Source organism: Corvus kubaryi, unplaced genomic scaffold (assembly GCF_017639235.1).
Source record: "Corvus kubaryi isolate FWS band 111438036 unplaced genomic scaffold, C.kubaryi_AGA036_p1.0 split3-131, whole genome shotgun sequence".
In the NCBI taxonomy this organism is placed as follows: Eukaryota; Metazoa; Chordata; class Aves; order Passeriformes; family Corvidae; genus Corvus; species Corvus kubaryi.
The window spans coordinates 3,770,138-3,793,215 of record NW_024582083.1 but is presented as its reverse complement, the minus strand read 5'-3'; the positions used below and the strand labels follow the sequence as shown (position 1 = coordinate 3,793,215).

The 23,078-nt window shown below is 36.5% G+C and overlaps 1 protein-coding gene across 4 annotated transcripts in view; it reads left to right on the top strand.

Moving 5' to 3' along the window:
- Positions 1-23,078, top strand: part of GLRA3 (glycine receptor alpha 3) — a 91,002-nt gene that overhangs the window by 47,270 nt on the left and 20,654 nt on the right. For all 4 annotated transcript variants that reach the window (XM_042014908.1, XM_042014907.1, XM_042014909.1 and 1 more), the window contains 3 exons: positions 1,408-1,631; positions 4,517-4,599; positions 15,469-15,606. In XM_042014908.1, the coding sequence (XP_041870842.1) occupies positions 1,408-1,631; positions 4,517-4,599; positions 15,469-15,606 (445 nt within the window). The remainder of the gene's footprint in view (positions 1-1,407; positions 1,632-4,516; positions 4,600-15,468; positions 15,607-23,078) is intronic.

The window sequence follows — 23,078 nt, the reverse complement described above, 5'->3', positions numbered from 1 at the left end:
ACTTGATAAGCGTGTTTTTAGCATATTTGGCTACCCTTATTCAAGCTGAGTAATTAAATTGACCAAAACAGCAGGATGCTGAAGATATGGAAGACTGTTTCTCATGAGTAAGTGTTGCATATCAAGGTTCCTGTTGTCCTTTATTATGTCTGTTGGCATGATTATTCCAACTACATGGTTTCATGTTCCAAGTTTCCTAAGAGCAATATTGATAAAATGCTGAATTTTTAACAGTACCCACAATTTCTACACCAATGGGGTTTTAACTAGTTAGTCTAACCTATAGCTAGTATCCATAGGTTTTGGCTAAACGGTATTGCTCATCCCTGCGCACTTCATTTCCCATTCTGACACAAAAAGTTTTCTTGTTAAAATTAATTTTCATCATCTTTTTTAACCATAAATAAGTGATGTTTTTTACTTTTGTTACATTCAGAAGTGTCATGTAAGGTCTGGCAACCAGTTCCCGTTTTCCCCCTGCAGCTAACCTTTCTCTCTATTTTATTTTTATCTTTTTCATGAATGCAGTTCAAATAATGAGGAAAGTCTTATTAGAACCAATAAAACTATAGTTCCTATGCCCTTATGGTCAGTCTCAGTTCTAAATGCAATATAATGAGAAGCTAATATTCACCTTTATTTAAAACCAAATATTTTCAGAGTGGTAAAGTTGCAAGAAAGTGTGGAGCCATAAATATATCTCTGACAGAATGTATGTGCAGCTCCAAAATGACTTCTATTAGTTTGAAGCACTCACTCATCTTTTCTATAAAAGCACTCTTGATTAAGACAGGGCTTTCAGTAGAAATTAATGTGACCCCACTTGTAACTAATTTATCATAAAGACTTATATGGTGTCTACCCTATTTGAAGAGAGGAGGAACGTGCCCTCCTCAGACTGCTGTATGACAAGTTACTGCTCACACAATGTTCAATAGGGAATTGAGGCACAGAAACCCTATGTGGTGGGTCTAAAATATGTAAAGATTAGAAAGAGAAAAAAAAATAACTTCCCTTAAAGTGGGACAGATTCTCCCTGACAGAAAGAGGGAGGTGGGAATACCACTGCCAGGGGTCAGGCAGAAAGAGGTAACACCATAAAACTCTTTTTATGCTTCTCATTTCAATTTCAAGACAAATTTGTGATAGGGGTAGAGTTATAAGGAATTACATGAAATGTACATGGAGGTTGTATTTCCTTACTTTAGGATTTTTTCAATTGCCTTGAAATGCATCTTTGTTCTTATCCATTGTGTCCCCACTAATACAAATAGGTATCATTCTGGCATTCAGCTAAGTAATTCTTTTGTCATCCACAGCTGGGCAGGGGATTACATGGCTAAGAAATGAAATAAAAGCTAAATCCCTATGCTTGATAAAGCTTTGCTTGTTTTCTCTTTTATTCAGGATTATCGAGTGAACATCTTTCTCCGTCAGAATTGGAATGATCCACGCCTCGCATACAGTGAATATCCAGATGACTCTTTAGATTTAGATCCATCCATGCTGGATTCAATTTGGAAACCTGATTTGTTCTTTGCTAATGAAAAAGGTGCCAACTTTCATGAAGTTACAACAGATAATAAGTTGTTGCGGATTTTCAAAAATGGAAATGTACTTTATTCCATCAGGTGAGTCTCTAATGATCTTTTTCAGAAGAAGTTCGAAAGTATAACTAGGAATTGCTAAAACATATATTCAGTTTCCAATCATGCAGAACTATTATGTGTGAGTTTTGAATGCAGAATTTTGTCATCGTTACTGTTCATTGTTAATACTAAAATGGAAAATGATCCCTCATTAGGCATTCACATAGTAAAAGTATTAAGAAAAGTACCTTTCCTATTTTAGAGTACAGGTACTAAGCCTAGAGGGACTAAGACACTGCACAGAACAAACAATCCTGTAGTATTGTAATGTGAGTTAGCCTCATGTATGAGTTTCACAGTCTGTACCCTCCAATTTCATGACGATCAAATGTTATTTCTTTTCCCCCATTTTGGAAGTTGCAGTTGCACTTCAACATGAAAACATGGCCTGTTTGAGGATGTATGACATTTAAAGATTAGTCATTTGCTGCTGGAGATGGAGAGAAAACTGGAAAGTAAATTTATGAAAAGGTTTTAAGAAGCTGAAAGCAGCAATCATAAGTATTGACAGAATCTAATTATCCCACTTCTCTTCCCACCACTTTCCTTTTGATACAGACATCAGTAGGCATTTTACTACTGTCTTCAAAAACCCAATCTAATGAGAAACACATTGGATATAAGTATGCTAATGCCCCACTAGACATGGTATAGATTCAGTATTGAAGCAGTGACTCACTTGTGCAAAATAGTAGTCTTTTCAAAACAAATATACTATTGTCCACTCAGTGTTTTGCTTTGCATGCTTTTATGACACCAAATTAATGTGTTATTAGACTCTTTGAAGAGACATCAAGAATCTGTAAACAGTTAGTATACTGGAGAAAAAGAAATCTTTATGACATGCATGGATTTGTCAGTGGCAAGAGAGTCTTCTTCCTCCCTCCCACTTTCCAGTATGATTAGGCAGCACTTTTTCAAGCTTACACAAGGAGAAAGGGCTGGGTTGAAATTCTTGGGAGTATTTCATATCCAAAAGGAGGTTAGTCTGCCACTCTGGGAACAGAATCAATCTTCAGTGTCACAACATGTATTCTGTTGCTAGAAACAGATTCAAAGCAGGTTAAAATGATTCCTTCTCTGGATTCAAGTAGAAAGTAGATCTAAATCAATAATCTGCAGACTGTCTGAATCACCCCAAGAGGCACTGGCAGTTGTTCCACTCTAATCAATTCCCAGCCTCGCCCTATTCCTTCCAAATAAATACAGCACAGAGTACATAGACCCCACCACTCAGCTGAAACATGTTTGGATTGCAACTTCAATACAATTCAGACCAAGTTCGTGGCCACATGAAATGGGTGAAAAACCCCAAATGTGAGAAATATTATCATATCAAATTATAAAAGCAAATATGGACTGTGCTGAAAGCAGATACCAGATAGCTCCTTTGTTTCTCATGAAGCCAGACAGTTTATGTTGCCACGATTTAATTAAGAACTATTGCAGTTTCTGAAACAGATTTAAAATCATATCATTGGCATCTAGTTTACTTGTTATGTGCATTTGAGTGAGTTAACCTTTTGATAAGGGGAGGTATGCTAATTGCTAGTGTGCTGATACTAAAAGGAAAAAAAAAAGAAGTTTCTAAATTTGCTTCTTTCTTTCATACCCGAAAGTCTCCTCATCCCCTAATTGTATTGGAACAATTCAGACAAGAAAATAATGGGAGGTTACAGTTCCTGACTCAATGAATATCTAATATAAAATACTAAAATATTTACTGAAGCACAAAGTAAAGCCCAGGTGTCTCTGAAATGAGTTGCTGTGTTACCAGCCTACTAGCCAGAATTTGCATTTGGAATTATTTTTAATAGAGTGGAAATAGGGTCTGGGTCTGACTTCGCTTCTCAGACTCCTCCTATGCAGCTCTGTCACTGGCTGGTTAAACAGAAATTATAGCAGCAGTGAATCAAGGAGGTTTGGTCAGCAAATAAAGATAGGTAAAAGAAATATACAGCTATACTTGCCACCTACTGCCCACTTCCCTTTAGCCTCATTGCCAAAAACAGGAGAATGGGTTCAAGAGAGGGGGATTAGAGCACTGCTACGCTAGAAAAGCCTTATTTGTAAGGAATTGAACTGAAGCTCCTAAAGTTTTTGTAGGACATTCTGTCAACTGAACCGATTAATGAAGGTAGATTCATGGCCCTGAATGATGAATGGACACCTAGAAATGACCAGAGATAAAGGCACAAGAACATGTGCCTTTACCTCTTATAAATTCTTCTTTCTGATTCCTCTGAGAAGTATCTCTCTAAAGATAAATTATTGTATTGATTTAAAATATATGCCTATATGCCTATAATTTGCAACGAATTTCTGAGAAAGTATTAAGACTAACACTGATACACAGCAACAGTTCAAAATTACAGGCATATTTCAGTCTACTATCAATATCATAAAATGTTTCTTTAAACCTTTGTGTTGACATTTTAAGCACTTTATTTTAGGACAATAACACATAAAGCTAGTTTGCCACCATGATTTCCAGCTGACATATGTTATGAAATTCTTGCAAATTTGGGTAGGTTTTATGCCAAGGATTTGAAATACTGGAACAGTACAATAATTCTGCTGCAGCACAAAAAAGGCACACTGTTACTGCATTCCTTTAGACTTCTCATAAAGTTAGGCAACCCTACTGAAAAACTTGTTTTTCTGAAAGCTTGTAAAAATTTTTTTCCATGTTATCAGACTAGTCTGAGTTAGATGGGTTCAGCTAATATAGACCCTTTTTGAGAGCTTTCTATTGAAACATGTATTCTATTTTTAATTGCTTCCATTGTATTCCTGCATTCTTCCTGCACAGTTCTATGGCATTTTTTTTTTGGTATATTTTTAATGAGTTTTTTGTGTTCTTTCAGATTGACTTTAATACTTTCCTGTCCGATGGATCTCAAAAATTTTCCAATGGATGTGCAAACATGTATAATGCAGCTGGAAAGCTGTAAGTTTGCGTAATGTATTATCCTATACATACTTTTGCAGGGATTACAACGGCTATACAGGAGGTAGGAAAACCCCTTGTAGTGGTACAAGACCAAATTTTCAGAATGAATCTTCTATTTTATCAAAAGAATCTGTGAAATATACATGATTTTAAGAGGAAGAGGTTCTTTCATCCCTATTTGCACTGAAAATCAAGAGTTTTGTGTAAATCCAAAGCTACCATTAAACTTAAGTACCCAGTGACAATTTATACAAAATTTCTGCATATAGGGTTTCACCATAAGTCTTTCCTGTGTTCATACGTACAGGAGGTGAATAATGTGGGAGAGCATAAAGGAAACATAAGAATAACTTAAAGAAGTGATTTATGGGATTTTATCTGAAATAAAATTAGTGTATTTTAACCTATCATATATTTTATTTGTCATCTGCCTTGATATCTTGCTACTTAAAAGAGGATGGAAAATGTAAAGCAGCTATGCCATTTCAAGGCATAAACATGCTCACAAAAGGAGAAATCAACTATTCTGTCTGATGCATTACATTCTCATTTTCCTTGTGATATGAATTATTTGGGAATTACTGTTTCCATTAAAATGAGACGAATTTCAAAGAGAGCTCTAGCAGAAAAATCTTCCTAATGATGCAAAGAACAAAAATAAAATAAAATAAAGTAAAACATTCTTTGAAAACTTCCAGCAATCTGAAGTTTGTGAAAATTAATGACAGGGGCAAGACAAATTAAGAAGTATCCATCTAAAAGATCTAGATTTACAGTTTTAAGGCCAATAAGTAAAATATTTCAAAAATAAAAGAATTGTGCATATAGAATGAACATACTGGATAATTTGAAATATATAATAGATAAGAAACACAACACACATAATTTTATTGAAGTATTTTGTGTTTTTTTTTCTTTTACTGGAAGAAAGCAGCATCTAAGGGAAGGGCAAGGTAATTATCTATCAGTCAGTATGTCGGAACTGCTAGTTGTATAGTATGCTTTTATAAAATATTGCAGGGTGAGTATGAAAGCCAGATCTATCTTTTATTACGATGGACAGATGGTAGCATCATGAAGCAGCCTTTCAATAGGAGGACAAGAGCTGAATCTGACAGCAGAAATTTTCTTGACTAAAATGGAGAGATCGTTATTTGCTGCAAATGTCAAGGAATTTAGGATAATATTATATATCCAGGACTGAAGCGAAACTCCACAGCCAACCTGAGCAGACAGTGCTACTGATAACCTATGTCACCAATGTGACTAAACAAAAGAGTAACATGAGGCAGTTGCATCAGAGCACATGCAGATGGCAGGTATACTCACGAAATATAATTTTGCTTCAGAGAGGAAGTATCACTGAACAGAGAGGAAGTTTGACTGAGCAAGCAAAAGGTGTAATTAAAAAAATGTTTTAAAAAGTTATGAAAGTTTGGCTTTAACAGCTTCATAAAACTCAGCTGCATTTTTCCTCTCTTTCAGCTGTTGTGAGGACAGGTCAGACAACAGCTGAGCATTCTTGAACAGACAGGCATCTGGTTTGTTTTATAGAAGCCTTGCAGGAGCCCACAATTCCCACAAACTACACCACAGGGAACCAACATTTATTAGTTGAATAGTACTGTAGATGTTCTACTGTATTTTTCAGCAGAACATTTTTCACTGAAGTCTTGTTTTTAATCATTGAGTTCAGTGGGAGTAAATTCCCAGCTGCGCATTCGCATGGTAAAGAGAGGCAGCTCTCACAAAGAGGAGCTGAAGAAAATACAGATGAGTGCTTCAAATTCTTTATTCACAGAGAAAGATCAAATTTGATTTCCTAGGGAAGTTATAAGTAATAAAGATTTTCCCATATTGCCTTGTCTAATTCTATTTCACCTGTAACTTCAGACATCAAAAAACAGAGACTAAGGCAGAAAGTTTTGTAGCATGTGGGAGCTCTGGCTATGTTTACATGTCTGATAGCAGAACAACCAGTTAGGTTTGCAAGAACAAGGCAGCAGTTCCCTGAAATTATTTTGGGACAGATCCAAAGCAGATATTTCCAGTGACCTAAGTTCCAAGATCTTAGACCTTTGAGAGCAGGAATTCACCTGTCCATAGCCAGTTTCTCTGTACAGGAAGGGCAGGAAAGGAAATAGACAACTTAGAAGTGTTACAAAAAATATCTGCATGCTGGGAAGAATAGTTTATATGAGAGTAAACTCTGACCAGTTTCCAAAACTTAGGAAAGGATGAGCAGAAACATTCAAATTCCAGACTCTCTGGCTAAGAAAAGACATCCACTTCTATTTAAATTTTAGAAGAAAAAAGGAGGATGGGTGCATTTGTCATTTTCCCAGGCTTCACATCAAATCTCCCGAGGTAAGAACTGACATAACCCTGAGAACCTGAATGCATCCAAGCATCTTTAATTTCTAGGCCACAGTGTCATACTCTGCTCTGGCTGTCTGCCTTGCATTTTTTGGTGCACAGTGAGACAACGTAAACAGAGGGATCAAAGCACTAACCCTAGTGATTAATGCCTTGTCTGGGCAAGTGGAAGACATTTGGATTCAAAACTGAGAACACAGTCCTCTCATGTCCTGAGTAAACTATCTGACCACCAGGCTATATTATAAAAACCAAAGTGTTTGCAGGAGCAAAACAGCAGTAACCATGCTTCCAGATTTTCTTTTTGAAGTGGTGATCATTGCTGTTTTTTCCACTGAGTGCCAAGTTGTGTAGGACATTGTACATTATGAATTTACAAGGCCCATTTATCTCATCGTTTCTGTAAACTGTGTCTGATCTTGCGAGCCTTGCTCCTGCATGTGTCACTAAGCAAATTAGAATAAATCACTCATCTTTCTTTTACTCATTTTACCACTGGGTTGCAAAGACTGACAATTATAAGAGACAGATCATAGGTTTTGTCTCTCCTTTAAAGAGTAATCTCTTTTAGTACTAGATGCTTTCCTTCAATATTGATACTGTTGCTCCATCATAGAAAAGTCTAAGAGAAAAATTTGTGTATAGATTTTCTTCCCAAATGATATCTTTATTTTTAGCTGGCTCATGTAATGTTTTTTCCAAGGTCAAAAAGCAGCTGAATTTGCCCCTGGTAAAAGTACTTCACTTATATCATGAAGTGTCTGAAAAATATTTAAGTGGAAATGTCTTCTATTTTTAAAGGATTTATTTTAACAAATCATTTCTCAGCAACTAGAATGAGCTGGTTTTTTTATCTTAGAAAGGGAACAAATGAAAATGCACATATGAAATAATCCCTTCTACATTTCTATGCCTTACACCAGGGCAGCCTATAGCCATGTGGGATAATTTTAGTTTTATTCTGCTTGACTAAGATACAAAGAAATGTCAGCTAGATACATATTTATTTCTGTGGCCTGTCTCCCAGGAAAGAAATTTATTTCTTTTGTGTGCTAGAGCTTGTTGTCTTCCTTTTTTAAGTTTCACTTTTACTTCACAGCATTCCTTTATTCATAAATTACAATTATAAATTTATGTGACATTTAATACTCCTGAATTTCCAAAGAATACTGAAAAGAATAACTCAGTTACCAAAGAAAAAAATATACTATGAAAAGCAATATAGGTAAGGTATAAAACATTTTCTTACCTCATAATTTTAATTTGATGCTTATTATTAAATTAAACCATGGCCCTTTTTTCCCCCCTTTTGATTTATGGAGGCTTTTTAGTTTTTCTAAGCAATCAGGCTGCTGTCTTCTGGATTGTTAAAGAAAATTCCCTCTGTACTAAGTGATGCTTAGTTGCACAATTTTTTTCCCCCCAGTCTCTAATTTGGAGACTGTACAAGTGGAAAGATGGGTATGCAAGCTGCAGCAGTACAAGCTAATGCATTACAGAAAAAGTATGTGCACATTTTTCCTTTGACAAAACAGCACAAAGACACCATAAGAAAGATAAAATAACTGGAGTGTATTTCTTATCTGCCAGGGAGTCCTCAGGTCTCTACCTGAATGACAGAAATTATGGACACACTAGGCCAATGCCTGTCTGTGCCAGAAGGCATTGAAACCGTACTGCTTCTCTCCTTTCCATTTCAGTGGCACAAAAATTATCAACTGCTCATGTGTGGTTTTATTCTGCAGATGGGTGACTCAACCTATTGTGTCTATCTGAAGTGAGACATGACACACAGCTACAAACACCAAGATACTTGTAGTCTTCAGCTCCTGACCAATGCAGAATGAAAGGGCAGTAGTAACTGTACAACTGCTGCTGACATACAGAAACTAGTATAAAAGTAGGTTTGAGAGATGTGCTAGTGTGCTGACCTGAAATGTTATTCTTTTCCAAAATTCGGGCTAAGAAGAACAAACTTATAACTCCCTAGGGAGATTCCATCAGAACAATTAGAGGACAGTGCAAGGGGTAGACACTTCACAAGGCAGCTCAGAAGTACATTGAATAAAATCCTGCTTTCTTGGAGCTCTGGCATAAATTTAGCCTTGAAATGAATCACAGCTCATTTTTGAAGCTAATATATTTAGTGCATAATGCAGAAGAATTTGTTCTAACCTCAAGCCAAAACCAGATTCGTTAGCTCTGTCATGTCTTCCCTCTGCTATATTGCTGGGAATTTAGGGCATGATTCAAATGTCTGTCATGTTCTTAGGAACAGTAATGTGCAGGCAGCCTGTCCTGGAGGCAAACTGATGGGATGCCTAACAGAAGAATAGTGGAATAACCCTAGTCAACAGGACTGTACTCCTTGCTTCAAATGGATACCTAAAGAACTGAAGGGTTTGATGACTAAATCCAATGTTCCTTTTGGACCTGTACCTTACTAAAAATTAAAGAAATGAGAATGGAATTTAGATAAATCACTGGGATTAAAAACTAAAATATAAATTGTGTAGTTGAACTAAACTCTTTTACAAAAAAGCCAGATACTCTGCTCAGTTGTTTCATGCTGTACATGTGTCTGTTTATTGAACATGAGGAAAAGAGTTGAGTTTTAGTATACCTGTAGGTATTTTAAAATGACACAAGGGAAGAACAGCCTTCCTGTAATAAAACAGAATGAGTAGAAAATTTACAGGATATATCGATGTTCAGCTGGATCACAAATTTGCTCATGGCTTGGAAAGGTATGCTAAAGGTGGATGGGCAAAGCAAATAAAACTGTGTCAGCAGATGTGATAAAGGACTTATGCTGGAATTGCCAAGACAGTGGTGGTTCCAAGGTGTAGTCTCTAAAGGTACAGGGGAGCTGCTTGCCTTGAGTAACAAACTTTGTTTTTTCTGTAATGGTGTAGTCCTTGGAGAAGCAGGAGAAGAGATGTTAGACACTTCCATAATTCTTCAAAACAAAATTGTTGGATGTTCACTGTCTTGTCTATGATATAATGGGCTTTTAATGCCTACCACTGATATAGAATTAGCTAAAATGAAATATTCCTTCTCTTAGCATGCAACTGATATAAATAGCTTGGCTCCAAGAAGTTCTATAGAGTAATGGAGACTGATATGGGTCGAATGGAACTCTATTTCTTTAAGACAGGCTTTAGTCCTATACTTTCAAAACTGGATGAATGAAAAGGTGATATTTAGTGTTAGTGGTAGTGTTAAAAAAAAAATACTAAGATACAATCTAATTCTTTCTTTCAGAGACCTCATATGAGTGTTGATAACAACTTAGCAACACCATTTTTTAAAAGATTTTTTTTTCTGGGAAAGATGAGTCAGACTAAGGGAAAAGTTTGGTTTTTCTTTCAAGACACTGTAGATGCCCTAGCTACTTAGAAATGTTTCAGCAGGATCAAATTATTTTTGAAAATGCTGAAAATTTTCACTCTAGCTAAACAATTTTCAGTGCTGTCTAAAGGCTAAAATTACTATAACTGTGTTGTCCACCATCTGCCAGAGTTTTGTATAGATTAGATCAACTAAATAAAATATCACTACAATTTCATTTTGTTTGATGTCCAGATATTCAAAACCCTCCATCAAGTATTCCAGGCACAAGTCCTGAGAACCACTTTTCATCAACGCCTTATCTCTTCCACCTTCCCCCTCTGTAAGTGTGACAGACTTTTACTTTCATTTTTTCACACTTATCACCAACTCTGTTGCACATAATTTTCTAAAGTAAAATTTCTGCAGGCCAGGTCCAAGTTTCCCAATTGTTTCAGGACCTCTTCCCTTCTAGCTAATTCTAAATTCTACTTAGTATGCCAGTTCATTATGTTCGTCTCAGGCAGAGTTCTCAGTCTGCCAGTATATGCTTCATTAGCTAATTACCTGGAATGACTTCAGGGTCCTAAAAATTACTTGTCTCTTTAAGAGGATTGTTTGCACAGAGGCTACAGTGACATGCATTCACACAGTTCTTGAGTTTTCCTGAGAAATACTCCTGGAAACCTTCTCCTCCTGGGATGATGTCTTTGTCATAAAACTACCAACCATTTACAACCTGCTTTTGCATTTTAGATGTGCAAGACCTCAGATTTTGAGTAATTACAGAGAGTATTAGTGTAACCTGGTCAGTCCTGTAACTCCTGAGCACCACTGTTCAAACATAACAAGGTTGTTTTTCCTGTCCTTTCTTTATAACTCTATGATCATACCACTTAGATTTTGTATAATTAGTAATAGCTGTATAGAATTAAGAGCAAGTACTGCACAGTAGACAAAAATAAATACATTGCTAACTGCCCTCTTCTTCAGCCGCTGAAGCAGCTGGTGTTTGTCCCATAAAACACAGTTTGACAACTCAACTTTCGCAACCTTCACTCATCCATGCCCTGCAAACCCAAACCCTAGCACGCTGCATTTCAGTGGCAGAAGTCTTTACTAACCCACTTGATTTAGTTTAGGTTGGCCTGGTCCTGAAGACCACGGTAGATTATAGCCTCCATTGCTTTTAGCTATTCATGTAGAATAAAAGATACACTTTTTGCACCAGTGAGCTGCACCCACATATACTACGTAGGCTAGTGACTGACTGTCCTTTTTTTGACAATAAAATTTAGCCACTAGGCATTTCCTACATAACACTCTATTTCCCAGCCACTGGTAATAAAAATATCTGGTAGCAATTTATAATAGTCACCAACACCACCTCATAGTCAAAAAAGAAAAAATTCTGGTTTAATGAGAGGCTGAATATCATGTTGGGTTGCAGCAAATCCAAATAAGTAACAGATATATATGTTCTGCTCATAAAGCAGCAGCAAGAGAGCTGCTTTCTGTAAGCTGCTCGCAGTAAGACTGAACAGCGAGAATTTACAAAAAATAGGAATGACCATCATGTAGCAAAAGTTTACCCTGAAAGGCACTTGTTCTTAGAAGTAAATTCAGTTTTATCTTCTAGACACACAGACTTCGGGGATTTGCACCACATTTCCCATTGAAAGCAGAACACAATGAAAGCAAGACAGAGAAAAAACACCTTACACTCAAGTCTTATCCCAAGAAGAAGTCAGGATTCAAGAGCTAGGCACTTATGCTTACTACAGAATAAGCTCCATCCATCTACAAGCAGAGATAACACATTTAAAGTTGTGTTTAGTTGATAAAAGCCCTCCTCTGATTTGGCTTTGGGTAATCTCTTTCTATATTATTAGAGTTGTGTAGAGGGCAACGGGAATTATTTCCATAGGAAAACAAAATAAAGTGTTCTCCTGATGGAAATGTTAGCTGCATAGAAAATAATAAAGTATCATCTTCAATATTTTTTGCTAATTTAAACATATGTAACTAAACTGCAAAACTCATCACTGCATTAACTTTTGTCATGGGCTTCTGTGGCATAACAAATGTGAGGAGAATCCAGAAACAGGTACCATCAAGAAAGTAGGACTTCTGTAGGTGTGAATCTAGACTTGAAATACTGCAAGGAATAGGATTCCTTATTCAATGTCATTCCTGCAAACTGTTTTCTCTAATTCCTCAAATTCAGGGTCCTAGAGTGTGCCAATTCTCCTGCCTGTTAGTTTCTGTGTGTTCAGAATTTATGGACCTAACACCACAATAAAGACACCATTATCTTACCCCTTATGGGCCCTAAAGAGAAATGTCTTTTTCTTTATTACTACATATTGCAGTTCAGTTCTTAAAAGTCACAGAATATGTCTAACAATGTAACTAACCTATAGCACAAGTTTGTACTGGTAACCACACATCCATTCAGAACAAAGCCTTCACATCTCAGAACCACACTTTACTGCTCCATTCCCACAGTGGGAACCATGTAATGGAACACAACTTCTCAGATTTTTTATCTCATAGATCATTTGGAAAATACAGACAGTGCATTTCTAATCTTCAAAAGCACACCAATAGCAGCAACAGGCATTTAGACTTTTTGTTACATTTATGAATTTACTGAATGAGATTTCTGTAATTCCTTTAAAGATAATGCACATTTGTTAATCAGGTAGCAAGTAGCCACGAACCAAAAGCTCGAGTGGACTTCAGGTTTAGTATTTTTAGAAGAGGACAGGGACAGTTATTACAAATAATCAGCAGAGGTCCCAAAATTAGTGTGCCAGGGGACTGTATTTTAGGCTCATTGCATGTAGAACACCACATACCTAAACTGTAATAGTACATATACTCCAGTATGGTAACCATTGATTGTTTTGAGAGTATTTTCTGTAGAAATGCCTTTTTCCCCTTATGCACAACACACACAGTACAGTAAGCATTCTGAGTGTTAGGCACGGTGCTAATCAGCAGGTACTCTTCATAAAATTAATTGAAAAATCATATTTTCTTTTGATTTAATTCAAGCTGATTTAATTTAACATACTAGTGGAAAAATTATACTATTTTAAATTTATTTGGTATAACATAAACTCACATCTCCATTAAGTTCTCTATATTTTAAGACACCTTTAATTTATGACAACAACCTTGACTTACAAAACTGAAGTTACAATTTTGAATGCTAAAGCTATATTTGGACATTTAAAATGTAAACATGGCAAAAATTAATTACTGCACCAACATTTTGAATACACTGCTGTTATTTTTAATATATTACATTATAGAAGAATTAGTGGGCAGGGTAGATAATCAAAATGAAAAGCATGCATTAGAGATGAATGAATCTGATTTAGTGAAATACATTTTGACGCAGCAGTTGTTTCTTGCCAGTTCAACGAGTTTTGCTCAGGGAATATCACTTCTGGCTTCAAATGGCAATCTGCTTTACACACAACGGCTTTTTGTCTGAATTCATGCAAAGTTTGATAAGATATATACCTCTGATTTTTCACAGTTTATGGCACTTTATAGTGAATTTTAAGATTGTGTTTATGGAATATCATGCAATCAATAAGAAAAACTAGCGTCTCCTTGCACATTTTATATGTGCTTGTAGTGACTTGGGTAATGTCTGATCTCAAACTCATTTAAAAGGATATGGTCTCATTTTTATCATATTCGTCCAGCCTTAAAAAAAATACCAAGTAAACCAACAGTCAGCCTGAGTTCCTGTGAATACCTTGTATACAGGTTTTCCCAAAAAGAAACATCAAGAATTTAGAAGGAAGAAGTGTCAAAAACATTTTTACATTCAAAACCACTAATTCTTAGCTCCTAGGTTCATTCAATGTAGATCAGAAAAGATAAAGTGTATCTCAGTTTTCAGGTCAGCAGATCAGGTCACTGAATGCCATTTATAGGTGTATTAAAAGAGTAATGAAATCACTGAATATAACAGAGGTAAGATTTATGCCCACCCAGCAAAGAGGTTACTTTTTTTCACTGAAACTCAAAATTTGAGTAATTTTGAGCAGACTTTTAGAAGGTTCTGATCAATATACTATAAACAGTAATGTGTTACTGAAAGGTTAAAAGAATTTCCGGTTCTCAACAGGTTATTTTCAACAGCTCATTAGCATTGGCCTAAAGCAGAACAGAAATATTACAAAGAAGCTGAAAGCTATGTAAATTAGATGAAAAATTCTCCTTTTAGCTTCTGGTTCCTTGCAGTATATGTGGCTCAAATTTGAATGAGAATATGAAGCCTTTTTTTTTTTTTTTTCCAGTTGTAATAACCAGATAAAATTTATTCAGAAAGAAAATTAGAATAAAATGCCTGGAAAAGATAACAGATCACATATTCAGAAGAAACTGGGATATTTTCCCTGATGATATCCCATGCAAATATTCATGTGAGAGAGGGAAATAGAAGGAAAAAGTACTTGTCCTTTGCAAAGTCTGGGCCTTGATTAGTATGTCTTTTTCTGTTATATCTAATCTTATACACATGCATGAGGTATGGATAAGTGCAGAGTCTGAATATTAAAGCTGAGGGCTTTTTAATATGTCACAGACAGTTAATGTGAGAAGACTAAAACCAATTGCTTTCCCATGTGTTGTTCAAGTTTCAGAGAAAAGCAGTTTTTTGAACCGCAGAATTTTCAATTCATTGCTGTCTTTGAAAAATTTGCACCTAACCATTCAAACTGACATAAATCCATAAACATAACTCTGACAATCCACATTTCACCTCAAGTGAAAGGAGGAAGAGGCCTGAGTGTAAAGGCCTATTTTATCCTTCATGGGTTGGGGAGGGCAAGATGTTCCCAAGCACCCAAGAGATTTGGATGTTTAGGTAATTTAGATGGTTTTGTTGAATCCATTAATAGACCATCTAAGTATTAAGATTTAAAAAGAGTTTCATAAGACAGCCCTTGTTTCTCTTCTAATTCAGTATGGTATATAATGGCAGATAAAAATTTGTGATTAACTGGTACAAGCAGACCCTCTGTATTACCTCCTTTTTATAACAGTTACTTAAAATATTGTCATTTGATATGTTACTGCTTTTCAAAGTTTGCAGCTGACTTAGAGTTTATTTGGGTTTTTTCTTTGTTTTAGTTGGATACACAATGAATGATCTCATTTTTGAGTGGCAAGAAAAGGGAGCGGTTCAAGTTGCAGAAGGTCTCACTCTGCCACAGTTTCTGTTGAAAGAAGAAAAGGATTTATGTTACTGCACCAAGCATTACAATACAGGTAGGAAAGTGATTACAACTGAAAAGACATTTACATTTATTGATATAATAAATGTCACAGTTGGGGTGTTTTTTAAATGTTCTCACTGAATTCAGAAGAGGTTTAAAACATACAAGTGCATTGTGCAAGATAATGCAGTCTTAAATAACTGGCAAACAAACCAAAACTGCCTAAAGACTGAACAAACTTCAATTTTAGATACCTTAAGAAAATATAGTGTTGAAATAATTCAGAAACTGTTCAGTCAGGGGTTTTACTTACTCAGCAGGTGCCGTGACCACATTTACAGTGTGCAATCTGAAGCACTACTGAAATCCAAAGGTCTGTATGCTGTGCACTAAGCACAGCCTGGCTCAGTCAGGAAAAAGGGACCCAAGGTTGCCAAGCCAAGTTATCCCTGCCCGAGTTCATCCAGCAAGGGGGCAATGTGAGCGAGCTGAAAGCATTCTTAGCATCCAATGGCCAGGTGTGCAAACTAGATGTGAGCATGCAGTGACAGGACAAGGGGGAATGGATTCAAACTGAAAGAGCACCGGTGTAGATATCAGGAAGAAATTCTTTATTGTGAGGGCAGTGAGGCACAGGAAGAGGTTGCCCAGAGAAGTCGTGGATGCCCCATCCCTGGAAGTGTTCAAGGCCAGGTTGGATGGGGCTCTGAACAACCTGGTTGACTGAAAGGTGTCCTTGCCCTCAGCAGGAGGGTTGGAACTAGGTGATCTTTAGGGTCTCTTACAACTCAAACCATGCTATAATTCTATGGTTCTATGATACTGAATTGAAGCCTTTGTTGAACTGAGATATTTAGCTCATCTCTGGGATTATTTGAAAAAGGAGGGGATTAACATTAATAATATAATTAAGTATATTTTAATTTTTAATTGTGAAAAACAACATCAATAACTGAACAATCACAAGCACAATAATCCTGAAAAGCAAAGCCTAAAAATACATAGTTTATATATTCTCTTGAGGGAAAAAAAAAGCTAAAATTCTTCCATTCTAATCCATATATTTTTTAATTTTTGCTCTCAAATATGATTAAGCATGTCTTAAAATTTAAGATTAGAGTGATTAATTTGGATTCTGCTGAAATGTAAGGGAGAGAAAATTAAAAAGGTGGTGTTTGTAAGGAGTGTCCTGTTACAATCAAAATTAAGGAGTGCTTTTCAACACTGAGTTTTATCACAACTGCAGTGGTGCCCTAAGAGAAAGGAAGGTTCTCTCATAATTTCCATTTAGCGTAGGAAGATATCGATAGAGATATTTTGAAGTGTTCCCTAAAATAAATTGGAAATACTTAGCCTGCACTTCTATTGTACAAATACTTATATCTGGATAATCCTTAAAAACCTTCTAAAATTTGTGATAAATATCCTATAGCAGAGTAATTTTTTTCACTCTGACATTTCTTTTTTAATGATAAGGTAGAAATTCCTTTTTTTCCTTTCTACCATAATCCTTATGACAAATAAGAAAATTTTATTTTCATTATTTTCCACTTTCTCCTTTGAGATATACAAGCAACTTACCCTTTCTTTTTAAGATTCTCCTGGTTTTGTGCCATTTTAATGAGTGTCTGTAATTGTATTCCATACCCCGTGTATGATATTAACTAATGAGAACTAATAGGGCATTCTTCTCATTTTTCTAAAGTGCATTTACATAACATGATGCATCAAAAATCTCTGAGAAATTAAGACATTACTGGGATGCTTCATCTGATACTGAACAGAAACCTGGTTTAAAATTTCAGGATTTCCAGTGATTTCCAAACACTCCATCCAAAGCTGAGTTACACTCTTACTCATTTGTCTGAGTCAATTGTCAGAGTTCAAACCTTGTGATTTTGACTAAAACTTCATTTTTTCAATATTTTGAAGGCACTACATTTTTCTTCACAACCCATATTCCAAGCCTATTTACCTTGGTATTAATATTCATCTAAGGAAAAACAGGAAAATATGTTACACCTAGGCACACTATACTAGGGGTCAACTTACATGTACTGGTTTTTCACTGTGGCCCTGAGTGGAGAAGCAGGAGAAACAGATGCTGTTAGCTGCATGTGAGGCCTCATGGTTCTCAAGATGTGGCTACAAGTGTGCTTGTCTCCATGCAATTCTGTAGCATTTAGGTGAGAGGAGGGTTTTACTGTAATAAGTCCAGAGGACAGTGTGGCTAATCACCAGCCTGTCGTATTCTGTATTGCTTTGGCCAAACTGCATTTCTGTGGCCAAACATGCTCTAAGATGTGAGTGCAACCCACAGCCCTGGAAAGATGAAGCTCATGCCTGTACTAAAAAAGTAATTGGACCATTTAATTTGTCCACAAAAAAGTCAAGGCATTTGATAACACAGAAACCTTGGAAGCCTGGGTGCAGTTAGAGGGTAGGGACATTAAAAGATGTCAGCAAAAGATAAAGCAATTGCACAGCTGTGGGACTTACCTGTGGTGGACAGAGAGCAAAAAATACGATGCTGATGCTGAGCAGCAGGTGGAAGGGTATGTCCTCACCAGAGGAAGCAGCTGAGTGGCCTGCTCTGTGTTACAGCACCAAAATTACAGGTACAGATCTAGAACTTTGTCAGGGCAAATCAGAAGGAAAAGGTGGTCTTACCCAAGAACGACTATATTTATTGTGATACTCTCCTCTTCGAGATAACAGTATTTTCTCCAAATTATTTTTTTTTATTCAAATCTTCATTATGAAGCAAATTTAATCAGATTAGAGGGGTTTGGTTTCTATGAGATACTGCAGGCAGATATGCCTTTAGGACACTCCACAAGAACCAAAATTTTAAAAAAGCAGTTTTCAAAACTTGATGTGAAGTCTATTTCTCTGGCCTATGACAGATTAGATAAAATGAATTCTTAAAGTAATGCTAAGCAACTGCAGCTGGTATGCAGTAAGTGACCAAAGAAGAGTTTTCAAATTAAATTTATTTACAACACAGGATGGAAAGCTCTTCTGAGATATCTTGTAAAACAGAAAAAAAATCTCAAAATTCTCCCCATGAAGCAAATTAACATGAAGCTTCAGCACAGTATGTAGAAACTCATCAGTACATGTCTCATCAGTGTTTCATGCCCAATGGAAAACTGTTCACTGTAACCAGAGCTCAAAAAATAAACTGTGTCTAAATATAGAGACATAACAGCGTCAGCAACAGTACAGCAAAATGGCTCATCAAATCTTGTGTTCTGAAGTGACACAACAACATTTCTGATAATTTTCATATTTTGCATGCACAGGCATATCTGCAGTGACCAATTTGGGAAGTGAAGTAGAATCATAACAACCAGAAAAATCACATATGAACCATTTATGTTACAAGGATGGTCTTGCTTTGTCGCATTCCCATGTAACATTAATGGCTTCCCTGGGCCGTTGTGCAACACCTAAATTTTATTTCAATCACAGATAATTTCAATCATAGCTGCAAAAAGCCCAATATACAGTAGCATGAATTTATATATAATAGCAGACTAATAGGCACAAATGAGTCTTGGCTTTATCCCTGCATCATGCATAATGCTTTACACCTGCACTTGAGTGATGCTGCTCAGAACTCTCTTAGGTCTAATAATGCCTTTTGGACCAAAGAATTGGATGTAGTGGTCCTGGAAACAGTGGAGCTATGATTGCTACACTCACCACCAGAACTGGTAGATACTGTATGCGACCATTTCTGATAATTGCAATCTTGATGAACAGCACGTTTCCTAAACTCCACACTCCCCATCTGACTTCCTAATATGCACATCCCAAACACAATTTTTCCCATTTGTTCCCCCATAGTCAAAAAAGTTGCTTAACAACCTGTAGATTGTGGCCCTTCTAAGTCTCACCTTCACCTGACCTAGTGCCTTATATTCAGCCATTTTGCTGCCAGCATGATAATGACAGTTATTAAAGGAGACATAACTTTGATGCCTTACTCTGCCAACGCCACAAACCCTTACTTGTGTTGAGAAACACCTAAACCACTCTTTTTGAGACTATAGAAGTGATTTTTAAGATGTGACCTTTTAACTCCCTCGGGTTTTTTCATTGAGCATTTCTCCAAAAAGGAAGCTTGTACATTTTATCCAGGAGGTAGTCTATGGATGTGAAATCTCTGAAGCTGCTCATTCGTTCACTGAAAAAGCAGAAATTATAAACACTTTGGAGAACAGAGTCTATGGCAGGCTGAGGATGTGACCGCTCCTAGATGCACGAAATGGCATTGTCTGACTCCAACAAGGCATTTTTCTCAAGGGCAGAGAGGCCGGAATTGTTACCCCTGCACTGATCGAAATTTGAGCATTTTACCTTAAAGATTCATTGAATAAAAATTCATCACCTCTCCTGGAAGTGGAAATGTTACATCTAGATGTCTCTTTAGTTTATACTTCTCCCCTCTCTGCCTCTGCTAACACAGTACAGCACGTGACAAGTCTTTCACATCACAAGACTTATGTTCAACTTGATATCTCCCAGGCTCCCTGGCCTGGGAGAGCTGCTGCCTACCCAGTCCACCCCCAGCCTGTATCAGTGCAGGGGGTTACTCCATCCTCATCACGGATCTGTGCATTTCTCTTTGCCGTGCCGTTGTGCTGGGTTCTCCAGCCTCCAAAGGCCCTGCTCAATGCAGCTCAGTTCTCCATTCTGAGGGACATGGGAACTGCATGTGCAAATCTGTCAAGCTGAAAAGGAAATAGTTCCTCTTCTCCATATTTATTTTCAACTGTCTTTTACTGCAGTCATTATCAGTCTTACACCAATGTTAAGTTTACCACCTGCCTCAGTATTTTTTTCAAAAAAAGCTACGTAAAGACACTTCTTTCCTGTCCAGGAATTTATGTAGTCAAAGACAGGTGACGGCATCAGCACTTATTTCCCCCAATATGCTGCTGATATCCACAGACTGTGACTTGAAAGAAAAGCTGAATGGTAGTACATTCCCAGAGTCATTTAGTGAATCTTGGCTTTAGATACATAGACAAGTGCCATACACATGAGAACTTGTCTAGTTCTATATGCTAGATGCTGGAAAATCATAATTTCTATTCAGGCTGTATAGATACAGTGTTTCATTTATTTTATGATGAGGGAAAAATGAGTAGTTTTACAAGCAGCTTTTATCAGCAAAATACATTCAAATTGCAATTTATACTAAAGTGCAAACTGGAAACTTTCCAGAGACTGCACTTACCAAGTGCTTTTTTATTATCTTGACACCTTCTTAGAAAGGTATGAAAATAATTTCAGCTAAATTTACATATATGTAATCAGTTTTATGGGTACAGTCTCTTTAAACAATGAAATTTGCATGCACATCATTTATGAATTTTATTTTTTGTTCAAAAAATTTTATCACTGGAAGGCAAAGGAAAAAAATGGCATTTAGCGGTATTTAAGTAATAAGTAAAGCAGAGATGACAGTGTCACATCCTTGGAAGAATAAAAAGGAAATGTCTTTACTGAACAAGGTAAAATCAAGTAGACTGCTTTTCTTGTGGTGATTCTGATAATGACTCAAACAGGAGAGAAAGTAAAAGGGACATTATTACCTTATGGAAAACTCAGTTTATATATTTCATTCTCCTTCATCCTCTCTGTGAAAATCATCCGCTACTCTGATTGCAGTGTTATACGTAACATGCTGTTGCCAAGAGATGTTAATTGCAATCTTATTTTAGCAGATGCAGAGAAAAAAGAAAGCACGCAACAAGAGGCAAAAGGAAAGTGCTGGTGGTCTATGTGATCCCTCTTATGGCAGTACAGTTTATTTCCTCCTGAGACTGTCTATTTTCACCTAAGCAGTTTTTTCAGTTAGAAGATAAAATTGTCCTCAGAAAATTTCCTTTAAACATTAATAACTTTAAAAATAAAAAGTCTTTTTTTGGGGGGGCTTTCTTTTTTTTCACCAATTTTGTCTGAAGATACTTGGAGTCAATGGCCACACTTCACTGAGGCAATAACCTTTGCCAGGGTGATCCCACCCTGTGTACTAGATAAAACATTAGGGTTTATGTATGCAGGACCCATAATAAAAGCCTTAATTAATTACATGATCAATGATTTTGTCTCAGGACAATACTGATCCAACTTCATCTGTCTGGGGCTTTTACACACAGGTATTTAAAGGACTAGCTTTCTGCTACCTAGTGCACTGAAGTTTCCCAACTCGGGATGAGACAAGTGCCGGAACCAGCATTACAGAAGGGCTGGAAAAGTATGGCAAAGGGAAGGTCTGTGATGGCCTGCAGTAAGATCATATTCACAATATGTATTACATGTCATGAACTACTCTCAGTGTGAGTTGTCCTGCAACAGACATTTGTTTCGAGTAAGTATTTGTCGTTGTACAGAGAGTAGATAGGAATACTCAAAGCATTTCAGTGACAACCATTTAGTAAGAACCAGTGAATCCAAGGTATTAAACATTAGAAAACAGTCAAAGGCATAAGGTGCAATAGCCATGTTACATCAGTCCATACAAAATCTGTTTCTTGAGTCCACCTATTGCTTCATTTTGGAAGAAGAGCCTCTAATTTTTGTCTTGAGAAGAAAGAACTGTCATTACTTTCAGCTCTATAGAAAAAAGCATGTCAGCTGGCTTTTGCAATATGTTATCTTTTCCATATAAGATGACAAATTCTGGTTTTTATAAGTCTAAAAATGTAAAACACAGCAGAGGTTTAGAATAACACTGAGAGGTAAATACTCTGTCTAATACAATCTTCAAACTCATTTTGAACTTAGGATCTCTATGGGGATAGGGAGAGTAGAGGAATTGAGGTGCTTAAGAAATGACTTTCCAGAGGACAGAGAAGCTCTGGGAGAAGCTCTCTATTGTATTAAGAGATCTAAATCTAAGTCAGCCATTAGGTTGAGCATATCCTAGCCACTGAAGTAGTCTCACTCTCCTTTTCTCCTTTCCTGCTGTCTCTCAGTACCTAATTTCATGCTAAGTCTTTGTCTCTAGCTGTTCTTCAAGAGGAAAAATGAAGTGTTGTAGCAGAGGAACATCATCACAGTCCAATTGCCCCAGGATTCTGTTAGCAAATCTCCATAGCTAGCAATATTTTGGCTGCTAGACTGACTGCTTGTTGGCTATCAGACACTGGTAAAATCCGAATTGTGTGGTCTACATCCATATTGACAGATGTGTTGGAATCAGAATATGAAATATCTGCATCCCAGATCCAAGACACATATTCCACAGAGGTCCATAAAGGTTTATTCAGATTTTCTTAACTTAGCTCAGTTTTGCTAAGCTTTAAATCATCTCTATTCAGCAAGTATAAGATTCTTATTTTAAGTAAATAGATTATTGGAATTTCATTAAGGCATATCATTTTTAAGCCACAGTCCTCTCTATATCCATAAAATATTTCACAGTAAATCAATTATTAGAATTATCAATGACTTACAAGGTCAGACTATATTTTACTACTATCTAAAGTCGTATCAAGATTCTTCAGC